The 13,706-nt window shown below is 47.2% G+C and overlaps 1 protein-coding gene across 3 annotated transcripts in view; it reads right to left on the bottom strand.

Moving 5' to 3' along the window:
* The window catches only part of LOC111155260 (laminin subunit beta 1), a 67,708-nt gene that overhangs the window by 5,739 nt on the left and 48,263 nt on the right, over window positions 1-13,706 (bottom strand). For all 3 annotated transcript variants that reach the window (XM_022515371.1, XM_022515373.1, XM_022515372.1), the window contains 5 exons: window positions 8,818-9,187; window positions 6,182-6,366; window positions 5,087-5,328; window positions 2,347-2,550; window positions 1,574-1,718 (listed from right to left, as the gene is read on the bottom strand). In XM_022515371.1, coding sequence (XP_022371079.1) covers window positions 1,574-1,718; window positions 2,347-2,550; window positions 5,087-5,328; window positions 6,182-6,366; window positions 8,818-9,187 — 1,146 coding nt within the window. The remainder of the gene's footprint in view (window positions 1-1,573; window positions 1,719-2,346; window positions 2,551-5,086; window positions 5,329-6,181; window positions 6,367-8,817; window positions 9,188-13,706) is intronic.

The following is a 13,706-nucleotide window of genomic DNA, read 5'->3' as shown; positions in this document are numbered from 1 at the left end:
AATGGAGATGAGCCAAGCATGTCCCGTCAAAGTCAAGCAGAGCGAATGATTTAGGTTACAGAAGAGTAGCAACTGGGGGAGGGGCAGAGGGGGAGAGAGAGACTCTTCAGCAGACTGCGTTGAGCACAGAGCCTGACAACGGGGCTCAGTCCCATGACCCTGATCCCATGACCTGAGCCGAAGCCAGGAGTCAGAGGCTTAACTGACAGCCATCAAGGTGCCCTGACTGGTGCCAACTTTTAATTGAGGTTGGGAGAACAGTTAGGACACTACTGTAATTGCGGAGGTAAAGAGCTGATATTCCTTATGTACCTTATCTGGATTCTGGAAGTTTCAGGAAGGGAGAAAATAAAGGCAGAGAAGCAAGAGAATCTGATAGCATATTATCACAGAAGCCAAGGAATTTCAAATGTCTAATGTGAAAAGTGGTCAGAAAAATGCCCAAGAGGTTAGCCTTCAAACATGTCATTGATTTAAGGTTTTTTTGTTTTTCAACTATTAATACAAAAACGGACCCCTAAGGCTTTAAAGCAGGTAAATATTTGATCAAGTGATGGCTTCCACAGGATATTTCGTAAGATATCCATAGGAATATCACTGGCTCCTTTCTTAGTCCCCATTTTCCTTGCGAACAGTTAAACAGTATTTTGTTCAGGTGCCCACCTCTAAGGGAAGGTAAACTTAGCAATTCAGAGTTAAATGCTGATGAGTCTGCCCATTAGGGTCATCCCATTCCATCTGACATTTACACATGGGGTGGGATGCTTTTCTGGCTGGTAAGATTTATGGAGATGACTGCTCCAGACTTCTGGGTAAGATTTCCTTCCTTTAAAAAAGATATAACAGGGAACAGGTGGTCTCTTCTTTCATTAGGTATTATTGAGGCTTTGTGTGAAGTGTGAAACTTTGGGCAGTCACCTTGTAAACCAGGAGGAGCTGGCCTGAGATTAAAGCAGATACCCTTACTACATGAGCCCCAGAACGTCTTGCTAGGTGAGACAGTATTTTTGATTAAGTCTATCTCAGTTGAAAGTTTTGTGTAACTTGAGGCCAAAACCATCCTTTACTGATAACATTCAGACTGTGACCAGAAACACTTAAGAGCTGGACCACAAACTCGAGAGGTTTTCTCTTTCTCTACAGAACACGAAGCGATAGAGCTAACCGTTAAGTATGATGTCCTGCAAATGACAGGATAACAAAGCTTGGCAGGCAACGTCTACATAAGCCACTATAAGGATCTAATGACATTCTGTGTAATCGCTAACAGATTGCAAATTCCGTTCCCACAGTGTGTGTCTGACTTGATTTCCTACGTGGTATCCTATCTGTGTCTGCAGAGCATCAGAGAAGATGACTTACATACACATAAGCTTAAGAAATGCCAACATTTCTTCACATGGGTTTTTTTTTTTTCCTTTTTGGAAATGTGACTCTATTCCCAGCCAGAAACTGATTTTCTCTAAAATTGCAGACTTGAATCCTGGTCTCTCAAACACAGACTCTATAAAACATTTTTTATATTCCACGAGAGGAAGAAATGGCTACAAGTCAAATGAAAACAACTCCTTACGGGTCAGAAAGTTCCTGATTTGCTTGATCAGATTCCTCAGGTCCTCATTGCTCTTGTCCACCTTTTCTTTGGTGGCGCTGGTTTTCAGCAGGACGCCTTGAGCGTTCTGTTTGGCCTCATCTGCCCTCAGTTTTGCTTCAGAGACCTAAACATGAAAAACAAATGACCCAGGGACACCACTCTATATGAAATGGCCCAGAAAATGACGCTGAAAAGCTATGCATTTGATTGGTAAATATTCCCATTGGTAAATAAACCCATTGGTAAAACCATGGGTTTTAGAAACAAATGTTTCTTCAACTGTACTGTGTTCCCCTACAGAGGAAAGTGCTCGTCTACAGACGGCGACACAAGTTCTCATACTGATCAGGCTAGCGCAGAAACATGCTTTCTAATAGCTTCTAATTCCTCCAAAACATTTGGTGGCCTATAAAACAGGATGTTAACATGGTCCCTTTAGAAAAAGTAATGCTCCATTGCTCAGCATGAATTTTTTATAGTACAGCTCAGCGTATTCACAACCTGGACCCATGATAAGTGACATAATGGTCTCAAGTCATTGTCATAAGAAGAGAGCAAATTCTTAAATATTTTATGAAGAAACCCTTCCTGTGTATTTCTTCCGCTGACCTCACAAAAACCAGAACTTTCAGACCTGACATGTCCTTGCCATGCCCCTTACATGTGACCATGGAGAACCGATCTCTCCCTTCCAGTTCTCCAGCCCGTCGCTGAAATCCAACACCACAAAGCAAGGCTGTCCACTAAATTACCATCTTGGAGAGCTGCTCCACCTCGGCCAGCGCGCTCAGGACGTCTCGGTCAAAATCCATGGCTTTCTGCCAGGCTCCGTGTGCCACCGTGACCAGGCCCCCACAGCTGGGCCCCCCACACTTCTTCTCGCCTTCGTCCGTTCTGCAGCCCGGGCCGCCACACTCCGTCTCGGAACACGAGGCCCCTGGGGGCGTCCCGCAGGTCTGCAACAAGTGGGGGAACAGGCACCGGCCTTCAGAGGGGGAGTCTGCGGCTCGGCACAGCTGTGCAGGGCCTGGGTGGCCCCAGAGAGCATGTAGGTGGTCCTCAGCAAGGGTGCTTGGGAACACAGTGTTCGGGGAGAGGAGCGCAGAGCTTAGGAACAAACTGCCCTACTCACTGCCAAGGAAACAGTTTACAATGCTTCACCAGTGCCTCCTGCCCCAATGAACTGGAATGCCATCTGGCCGCTGCCTGGGGTGCAAACATTATCTGATGTGAGGCTGAAATCTGCCAATAGGAGAGCCGAAGAATGCTTCCCCTTTATCCTAAATCATGAGACTTAAAAAAAAAAAAAAATTATTGAGAAACTTTTTTTTAGACTTAGTACCGTGGTCGACTGTTCTGGTCCACAGAGTCACCTAGAATGCCCCTTATCTGGCCTTTTAGTTCCTTCAGATCGAATGAGGAAGACAGGCTCACCCTCTGTGAAACACCCAGGAAGAGGTCACGTGCTATAAGTAGGAAGGAAAGCACACAAAGGAGAGACCATGGAGTGTTGTAGTTGTTGGGTAAGGATGAGCTGGCTGGTGGGATTTGAGCAGGGAAGTGGGAGAACATTCCAGATATGAGAGGGAAACAGAAAACAGTAGGAAAAAAGGTAGATTTAACTTCTACAAACAAGCAACCCCCCACCATTCTCCCTGCCTGGCCTCCTCTTCCTTACCTACCAGAAACTTCCAAAGATTGGGGGCTGGCCATGCGCACACATGCAAACAAATACATGATAAGTTTGCTCTATGATGGAAAAATGCTGAGCAGGGAGAAAATTGGGGAGCTGTCCCCTCACACTGAACAGAGGCAGTGAAAAGCAGGTAATGCTTCCAATAAGGAAGGTATTCTTTTTAAGAAAGAAAAAAAGTTTTTGAATAGTCGACTCCTTAGACTAATAATTTTGTGATCGTTATAATCCCAATATCTCTCAAATTACTAAATAGTCTTTCCAGTGTCTGGTTTATAGTACCTAACAAGCTTCAGAAGAGAAAGTTTATTCTGTGTGCTCTAGAACATGGGCCTTAGGAAGAGAAGCATGAGGCCTCAGGGATGCTTTCTAAAAACAATCTGACAATACACGAGATCTGTTTTATTTCAGCCACAAGCATGAGAAAAAAACAGCCTGGGTCTCGCTAAAGATACGCATAACAAGAACTGAAGGTACTTGAAAAACACAGAGGGACAAAAACCTCTCCACCCAAGAACCTGTAAAAGGAGATTGCAGAGGACAACCCCATACATCCAGTGAGCTCACCTGATGGAAAAGCCATCACAGGGAAAGGGCCCCCTTTTGCCCCCCCCCCCCCCCCCCGCCGCTGCTCTGCTGCTCTCTGTTGCAAAGCAGACATCCTTCGGCACGCTCTCTGCTTTCGTTCTAGTGTGCGGATGTTATTTGTGATGAGTGTTTTTTATTGGCATTTCTAAGGAATCAGTCCCAAAAGGAGAGCAGATTGAGGGAACTGTCATCTCATGCCTGTATATAGTGACTTTGTCCCCTACAAAGCTCAGTGGACACACTGCTCTGGGCCGCCATGTTTCTAGTGAACCATGACAGGAGATCTGCCTTACTCCCTATTCCCAGGACATGCTCTAAAGTGTGACAGGATAATATCTAACCCTGTAGGCATCAACTGCGTTTGGCACAACACAGTAGTGACAGTGTGTTTTTGCCAACTGCAGAGAAAGCAAGATGGGCAAGAAGGCAGGGAGGGAGGGGGCCTTTCACAAAAGACAAAGTCCTAAGGAGCCTGAACTGTCCCCTGCTTCTCTGCACCCACCTGCCTCCTGCTTTTACTGTTCCCGTGTTCCTAAGCTAAGAGCGCAAGCCTTAGTCTATAAACAACACCCTCCCCATTCTCTGTAGGTGTCCTTCCCTAAAAAACAGTAAGGAAACGAGGACAAAACAGGCAGAGTTTGGCTTTTTTTTGGCCTTCCGCCGGATTTCATTAAACTCACTACTCAATTTCATTTGGCTCCAGAGTTACTCTTTAAAAGTTTCTGGGAAATGAATCTACTTTCGCCGTTGGTCTCAGGGTTAATCTTCACCTGGTAAAGTTACTGGAACAAAGGAACATTCTGATTTATACCCAGGGCAGAAATTCTTCTTTTATTTTTTCAACTCCCTCCCGGAATGACTCCTGAATTGCTTCACAGAGAAGGGAGCTTGAGCTTCGAACTGGAACTATGTAGAAAAGAAATGTCCACAGTCTAAAGGGCTCAAATTTAAATACGAAGGCAGGGGAAAGTAGTCCTGATTCTCTGTATCCCAGAGAAACCTCTGGAAACGGGAGTTTTGTGGGGGAATGGGGGGCGGAGTTGGAGAGGAAGATGATGTTTTGATCTGGCCTGACGGGGATACCCATAGGTGCCCAGAGACCAGTTTCACTCCTGCTGGTTCATTCGCAAAGTGAACAGGATCACAGACAAAATGGTGCTTTTTCTTCCTATTGCACCACAGCCTTGGGGCCAAACCCTCGCAAACCTTACCATCTCAGCAGCCGCTGAAAGGTCCAGACTTTGCAGTTTGCCCGCTAGCTCATCCAGAAGGCGGGCCTGCTCCTCTTGCTTTTCCCGGAACTGGGCTTCTCGATCCATCATCAAGTCTTCGACTCGGTCCCGGGTGAGCGCCGACTGCTCCACAGTGCTGTTGGGGTCCGTGGTGGAGGCGTTCACCCTCTCCTCTGCCTCCAGGGACATCTGGAAGTACTTGGTAATGCTGTCCAGGGCACCTAGGGCACGGAACGCAATGGCCCGCAGTGAAATCTCTCGTGCTCAGCCTTGGGGAGCGATGCCCGTCTCTGGCGTCTGCCCGCCCTACATTTACTGTATGGATTTGCTCTAAAATTCAAGGACAAAATCTTTAGGAAGAAACATAACTCTCCCCTCGAGCAATGGCTACTCTTCGTCCCACTGGCAGCCACTCTGGCTTTAGAGGGTGCCAAACATCTGGATGCACAATTACCAATCGTGCAGATGTTCCTGCACACAGCCAGTCTTCCAGCTCTTTCTCAACAGCCAACAGCGTAGGCAGCCCACACATGACACGTCCAGATTTTTTTTTTTCTCTTTTCCTAGTCATTTAACTATTGAGATCCACTCAGATGGCCAGTAGGACATACATAAAGCGGGACAGCCTATTGTGGCTTTGAGGACCCAACCAGGAAAACAAAAGGATCGTGCGTAAAATAGGAGGGTTAGTGGGATCTGACGCTGCAAAGATTGTTTCCTGACCAGGCAACATTCTTGAACATAAAAGAATTTGCTGAAGTATCAATGTGATTTCTAAACTACTCAAAAGAGCCCATCTCCAAGAAACACCAAGGAGGTTAAACCATCCACTGAAAACAAACCAGGAACCAGCTTGCCCAGTGGAATCTCTCCTGTGTCTTAGGCTCCCCGAGTCCCAGGTCCCCCATCTGTAAGCGGGGACTTTAATCCTTATCTGTGCCAGAGACTCAGTGAACAAAAGCTCTAAGATTATTAGAAAGCACTAAACGTTATGCTGGAAGTGCTGGACTAGAGGGCCAGACAGTGGGTTACAGCCATTGTGCGGGACTGCGTATTTGCACAAAAAATGCTCACCCCGAATATCTGAGTTTTTGATAAATTCCAATTGCTCAGCAAGCTCTTTCACTGTGTTGTCTAGGCTTTCCGCTTCTGTCTGCAGAGACTCTAGCTGGCTGGCTGTGCTGTTGCTTTGTGAAGCCGTGTCCAACAGCTGCACCTCGACCTGAGCCATCTTTTCTGAAACATCTTTGGTTAATTTCCTGTAAAGAGGAGGAGAAGTTTGCCGATGTAAAAATAAACCAAAGGGGTGTTCTGAAGTCCCGTTTCTCTATTTTCCACAAATACCGTACCCCTTACTCTGTTAATTTCAAATCAATTCTAAACTTCCTGTTTCCAAGTCCTGGTTTCATTCTCTTCCTCATTAAGAGGCTGTATCAGATCTAACAACTTTTCTTTCTTCAAAGACTTTGAAGAAAAACAGAAGCGCCAATTGGTGTTGTGGTAGAAGTGTCCTGAAGGGATTCTGAGCACCTGAGCCGAGGTCCAGGGCACGGAGCTCCAGCTCTGAATGTGAGCAGCGTTAAGCCCACACAGTCCCACAAACTCAAAAGACTTAAGTAACTCCAGTGTAGAATTATGCCTCCCAGCCACCTGCCAAAAATGCTCTTATCGGAACCTCAGGGATCACCTTCAAGATGGGACACGCAGAAAGGAAGTCCTACAGCCACCAGGAACCAGGGGAGCCGCCTGCAGGAGCTTTTCGCATGCTTCCCCTGGTGACAAGGTCTCATCCAAGGCCCCACCTGCTTCTACCAACAAGCATCTCTTTCATTTCTCATAAGAAAGAGGTAATATCTACCAGGATGGGCTGCAATATGACAGTATTTCACTTGGAATCTAAACCCAACTGCATTTTTTTCTGTATTTCACATCTCCAAAGCTGTGTTTTAGGCATCTATTTCTGTACATTACTTGTAAATACAGTGTGTGTGTATGTGTGCGTAATCACAAAGAAATAATATTTGAGAAGACCTCAGCTCTGGGCTTTACTGGGTCATCTAATTCAGTGTTTCCTCGGGGAAATACTAGTCAGTGTAAAACACTGGGAAAATGTAGGGGGACTGAAAGGCTGGGGGCCATTTGAAAATGTCATTTAAGGCCAAGACAAAACCATGAACCAACTCAAAAGAATACTTAAAAGGATTTGTAAGTTCAATTACATTTTATAAACCCAACCACTTCTTCTGAGACAATTATAATCTAGTTTCTTTCTTTGGTGCTTTCTTCTGTTCACCTGCTTATTCACAGAAGGCTTTCGTTTCTTCTCAGCTCTCCTACCAAAGATTTCCAAAGAAATCAAATCTAACACTGTGTATTTTTTAATAATGCCACTTTGGATCCTAAGACACCTATCTTCGGATGTTGTGTTGAAAAAGGATTAATGAAACCAGTTTCCCTGAGATGACTACAATCTCTCCGATTAGAGGACTAGTGAAGGGAGCAACAGAGCCATTCCAGGAATGTGATCTCTCCTCTGGCAGGCTCTCAAAGGACTCCCAGCTTGTTTTGTTCTCCCTTGGGTGCATGAGACCAAGGCCAAGAATCAGGTCCTAAATGGGCTTATGCTCGGATCACAGCCTTCCAGAACTTGTTATCGCTATGTGTTAGGAGACTGAGCCATACACCATCTTTTTAATGAGCTAAAATTCCTCATTAACTGCATTATCACTCCACATCAGACATTTCCTAACAGTCTGGTCCACCACATGGCCTTGGACATAAAACCTCCGGCTTGAAACCAAGGGACCAGCTACTTGAAATCTAGAAGGTTCAGGAAGGACCTCCCACAAGGTACCTGAGCGCATGTCATCTGTTCCCTTGCTGCTGCTTACAGCGCGGAGATGAAAAGTCCGTCTGGCTTCTTAGAGAGGCGGATTCCAGTCCCGTCACACAGAAAATGTGCAAGAGGAAGCCGGGACGTTTGGGAGCAGGAGAAATGGTTGAAAAATGATCCCTGAGAACTTGAGAACTCAGAATTCAGTTCGCTCTGCTTTCACTGGCAAAATAGACACTTGGCAGAGAGGATTACCCAAAAGAGGGCTATGAGGGGAATTTTTCACTGTAGAGAATTCGTTACCATTAGAGAAGGGAGCACTGCTCTAGCCAACCAGCGGCAGAGCTGCAGAAAGAACTTGGAAATAGGGTCTTGCTGTGGGAATGGATTTCCTCACTAGGAGCAAAACATAGTAACAACGACTTCTATTCATGGTGTTTTTGGCAATTACACTATCATTTCACAGATCAAACCTGCTGCTGCTGCTCTGTAAGGTAAAGGGAAGTGCCGCCTTCCCCTCCTCCGTAGGAGGGAAGAGAGACGCAGCCTAGCGGAGCCCTTCATACTCTCAAGCCTACCAACTAACCAAGCTACAACTCATTTACGGATCCTCTGTCTCCGAAGCCAGTGTTCTTGCCACTCCACTAACTTGGAGCCGTTTACAAAGAGGGGTGCTGAGTGGAACCCGCACACATTCTATTCTGCTGTGTGCACAGTTTGGTGTATGTTCACTCACCCAAATGCCCAGAGCGAAGATTGCTGGAAAGCCAGCGACCCGGCACCTGTTTTCATTCACAGGGCCAACCATGCCTTCTGATGGAGGTGCCCAGTCTGGGCATCTCTCCTCAGGCTGAACCAATACTCAGGGACTACTTACTCTGCTTCCTCAAAGAGATCCCCAATATTTTTCAGCGGCTCCGCGGCGGGGCTCTGGGCCAGGATATCTCTGATCTCGTTGACTTTTTTCTCCACCGAGTCCACAGTCTCTCGGTACGGCCCAAGCACCCCAGTGATCTTCAGGGCCTTGGCTTTCTCCAGGAACTTCTGGGTCCGATTGGTCAACTCGGCAATGATTGCATCCCAGAGAGCAAAGCAGTGGTGGCAGGGAGCGCAGTCTGGGAAAACGCCCGAGTACCCTCGCGTGCACTTGTCACAGCGCGGACCCTCCACCCCCTCGACACAGATGCACTGGCCAGTGGACTGGTCACACTGTGGTGTCTCAATGCCCCTGGGGTCACAGTCACAGGCTGGAAGGGAAACAGCACTGGTTCATTCACCATATCACAAACCTCTGTGACAAGACTCGGCATCTGGAAGCCGCGGTTGCGGTTTCACCAAACTCTCGGAGAGACCAGGACAGCGTCGTCCTCCAACACAGGCACTACCTCGACTCTCACTAAACGCTTAATAACAGCAATGGTAGTAATTTTTCTACAGTGACCCTTAGCATGCCTGGCATTGCAGAATGCACCGTGTCACTGAACCCTACATGGCAGGTGACTTGCCCCAAGTCTCACAGCCAGGAAATGGCCGGGCCGGGATGCAAGTTCAGCCCTATTGCAACTCCAGTTGTTTCCATTCTCTGCACCAAGCACAGGGTTAACGGGCATTCGGTGGTCTTGGCCAGCTGAGGTTCTAACTTCACTTTTGGTACAGGCATGCAATGGACATTTACAACCCTATAAGGCAAAAATCCTCCTCCTAAAAATGCAAGTTTGACTCTGGCAAAACACAATACATTCATAGTCTCATAGGAGTGTTGTCTTGGTCTCTTCCAGACAGATGGTCCTGAGATTTGCTCACTAGCCTCTACCCTCCACACCCAGAGAGATGCATCTGTTGCCCATTCATGCGACCCTCGTCACAACCTGCCTTTTATCACTATTTTAATTCTTACTGCCTTCGTTGGCCAATACCACTCCCTGAGCAGCAAGTCTGAGGAGGGCAGCGATGGGGTCAGAAGGCTTCAGGTGCCTGTGGCTGCTAATCTTGCCTTCCCCACACCCCAGCTATGCCACTCTGAGCAGTGCACTGAGGAAACTGAGTCACCGACTTCCCATCTGTAAAATGGGGTCATAATTATACCTACCCCGTAGGCTAGCTTTCAGGATTTTTGGAATAGCTTAATTCCAAAGTGCTTAGAGTAATGCCCAGTTCATAGTACTCGATAAACATTTGTATTATCATGACTGTCTTTCTTTTTTTGTCAGAGAGAGAGAGAGAGAGAGAAAGAGCGAGCACAGGCAGGCAGAGCAGCAGAGGCAGAGGGAGAAGCAGGCTCCCTGCTGAGCAAGGAGCCCGATGTGGGACTCCATCCCAGGATGCTGGGATCACGACCTGAGCCAAAGGCAGCCGCTCAACCAACTGAGCCACCCAGGCATCCCTTATCATGACTTTCTATCAATCATCCAAGTGTCTGGTAGTTTCCTGCCCAGAGTGTTGTTTGACCACATTTCCATTGGGGGAAAAAAAAAGCTGTTATGGCGTTATGTTTTTCTTTGTATCCTTGCCAATAACATCATGATTTTTTCAAAGATTTAAACTACTGAATATTCCAGTCTTCAAACTTTGGGTTGAAAACACAGCATGCCCTTAGTGCCTTGGGTTTTCAAAACTCAACTTTTTTTCCCTTTACGCATATTGTTTCTTTCCAGGCACTTCTAGCAGTTTCATTTTTTTCCTATGTTTTTTGGGGTCATTCTTAGGAGTCAGGGAGCAGCTTGAGTGAGCTGTGAGTAACTTCAAGTGTGTCCCCTACACCATTATTTCTAGGAGATGTTCCTGGAGAGAAGGCTTCCATGATCAGTAAGTTCAGGGAAGACAGTCTCCTCTGGAAGATTCCAAACAAACTTCAGCACTTTGAAGGGTCAAATGAGTTTGGCATACAACTGGGTAAAAACGACATGAAACAAGGTTTCTCCTGCTGAACTCCTTTGAGCCTTCAATGTGCTGAAGTTTGTTTGGAATCTTCCAGAGAAGACTGTCTTCCCTGAACTTACTCATCTTTTCCTAGTGGAGGAGTGAGAGAGGGAGAGAGAGAGAAGAGAGAAGAATGAGAGACACCCTAGAGAAATACGGAAGAAATAATGGGGAACGTGTCAGAAACCACAGCCTTCATCAGTTTCTGAGGCTCAGAAGAAGAGGAAGAAATTTGATGATGAAGAGTTTACATTGTTTAAATTTTAGAAATGGATTCCTGTCATTTGGTAAAATTCAGTCACCTTTCAGAAAGCCAGAAATTCTGTGGGTCATCTAGGTCCCAGCCGTTCAAACTCGGGCGTACATCAGAATCACCCAGAGGGTTCACGAAACAGACTGCTTCCCCACCCCTGACCCCCACATTCGAATCTGAATCCTCAGGTCTGGGGTGGGACTTGAGAATTTGTCTTTCTAACAGTTGTCAGGTGCTGCGGACACAGACCTGTTGGTTCCCCTCCTGTTCTAGCTTTCCTTTTGTATGTCAGTGTGTGCTTGTAGGGGTGAGAGGGGAGGAGGGGAGGAGGGGAGGAGGGTGAAAATGGGGAATGGAAGCAGGGAGGGAGGACGTAAGAGAATTTGTTCATCCTTCAGGAGGTGGAGCTGGAGCGGAGTCATGACTCTGGAAGCTGACCAACGTAGGCAGAAACACAAACCTAGTGACCTATGTAGGAAGAGGAATGCTTGACGCCATTTGTAAACGATGGGACTGCTCAGTCTGCCCCCCTCCCCCATCCCAGCGAGCAGAGCCATGCGGGGTCCAAGTGGCCCAGGAGACGGATGCCTTGTCCTCTCTCCAAGACTTGGGGCGACTGAGGCAGATGGGGCACATGCTTTTAATCTGTTTAGAAAATTCTTTCCCATAGATAATACAAAAGCACACATTGATTCAGTCCTAAAGAGGTTCTTACTGGATTCATACTTGGGGCAAGAGTTGGGTGCGTATATTCTCTAATTTCTCTAATAATTTTTCACTTTCTGGCTCTCATTCTGTCATGGGCATCCTTGGGTGGAGAGAACACGGGCCCTGAACTGTAGGGTTTAGAAGGCAAGTGCACCCCCATGAAGGCTTTTCTCCCTCTCTGGGGCTAGGGCTGCAGTGTGGGCCAGGGCTCCAAAGACAGGCAGAACCCCGGCTCTCTCCAGAAGCAGGACTGGGTTAGCAGAACTGACCCACATCGCTTTCCTCTAACTGAAATGTAGACTCAAATCTCACAGATGGAGGGACTGGGGTTTCATCACTGAAAACTTTCAGCCTGAACTTTCTCCGGAAGGTCACCGAAGGACTACACTGTATCAGGTTTTCAGGCTGAAGTGGGAGACCCCTAAGCTCCCGTGTTCTCGTGCTCCCTTCTCTGACTGCTGTGCCTGTCCTGGGGATGCCAGGGAGGTGAGCACGGGAAGGCCCGCCTATACTGCCCTGCAAAAAGGCCACCCCCACCCCCCTGCTTCCCCAATAGCACTTTCCGCTGAAACAGAAAGGTTGGTTCTCACCTGATAACTGAAAACATCACAGACACTAAAATGATGAAGGAGACCCTCCAATCCCAGCTCCCACTCGCTGGGATCTAAAACTTACACATGAACTTTGCCTGTGGTCTCTGACAAGGCCAGTGGTGGTTCTCCTCCCTTCAGAGGAAAGGCTAGGGGTCCCAGTGGACCGGCAGCTCAGTCCTGTTTTAAGACATGGGATTCTCTGGCAGAGGATCGAAAACTTGCTCTTGGAAAGGAGAAGAAAGTATTTAGCAAACGTTGAGGCCTGATCTTTAAGAATCAGTCATGAACAAATCATGAACAAGTCACGAAGGTGAAGACTAGCATTTTAAAAATGAGCCCGTAATCGCTGTAATGAGCCATTAAGAATTCTACCTCCATCTGTAGATATATTCTCAGGCGGTAAGTTTCCTCTGTTTTTACTAAATTTACTAAATTTAAAAACAGGATCTCTAAGAGCTAGGAGCATGAATAAAAATGCACCCTTTTTATAGCTATTGAGGCCAAGAAGAAAACACCGGCAAATCAATCCCAGAACAGGAAACATTAGCCTGTGTGCCTCTCAATCAGTAGGTTCGACTCCCTGCTTGCTTTGCATCTGTCCTGCTCCTCCTCCAGGCGCCTCCAACAACTAAAGAAAGTCCATCCTCCATAGTCTGGCAGTCAAGGCTCTCAGAATCTGGTGAGACCGAATCTCCCCCATGGGTCTCTAGTACATGGTTTCCTGAGGGCTCCCCCGCGCCCCGCCCCCCCAACAGCCTTGATGCTATATATCGTCCTTATTGTGCTCTAGCCAGGGCAAGAACCCTCTCTGAAAACCTGTCATCTGGGGCGCCTGGGTGGCTCAGTCAGCTAAGCATCTGCCTTCCACTAAGGTCATGAGCCCAGGGTCCTGGGACCGAGTCCCGCATGGGGCTCCCTGCTCTGTGGGGAGTCTGCTTCTCCCTTTGCCTCTGCCCCTCCCCCTGCTCATGCTTTCTCTCTTGCAAATAGATAAATCTTTAAAAAAGAAACATGATTTTCCTTTAAATACCTCCTCAGCTCCACCATGTTATTTCATTTTATTTTATTTCTGGCTTTGCTAAGATGATGTCAGTTTGGAGACAAAAGGTGGGAAGTAACGGTTTCACTTGCAGAAATGAGCCACTAGGCTTATCCAATTTTCTCTATAAAAGGGCCTGGATAGGAAATAGTTAGGCTTTGCAGGCCACAGATCAGACACAAGTGTACGGGGACAGGCAATGGGCTGGGTACCCCACGGCGGTCTTGGTTTGCCTGCCCCTGGCCTGGCCTGTC

Source organism: Enhydra lutris, unplaced genomic scaffold (genome assembly GCF_002288905.1).
Source record: "Enhydra lutris kenyoni isolate GAN:26980312 unplaced genomic scaffold, ASM228890v2 scaffoldscaffold40, whole genome shotgun sequence".
Taxonomy (NCBI): Eukaryota; Metazoa; Chordata; class Mammalia; order Carnivora; family Mustelidae; genus Enhydra; species Enhydra lutris.
Note: the sequence above shows the minus strand (reverse complement) of the source record. Positions and strands in the feature narration are given on the sequence as shown.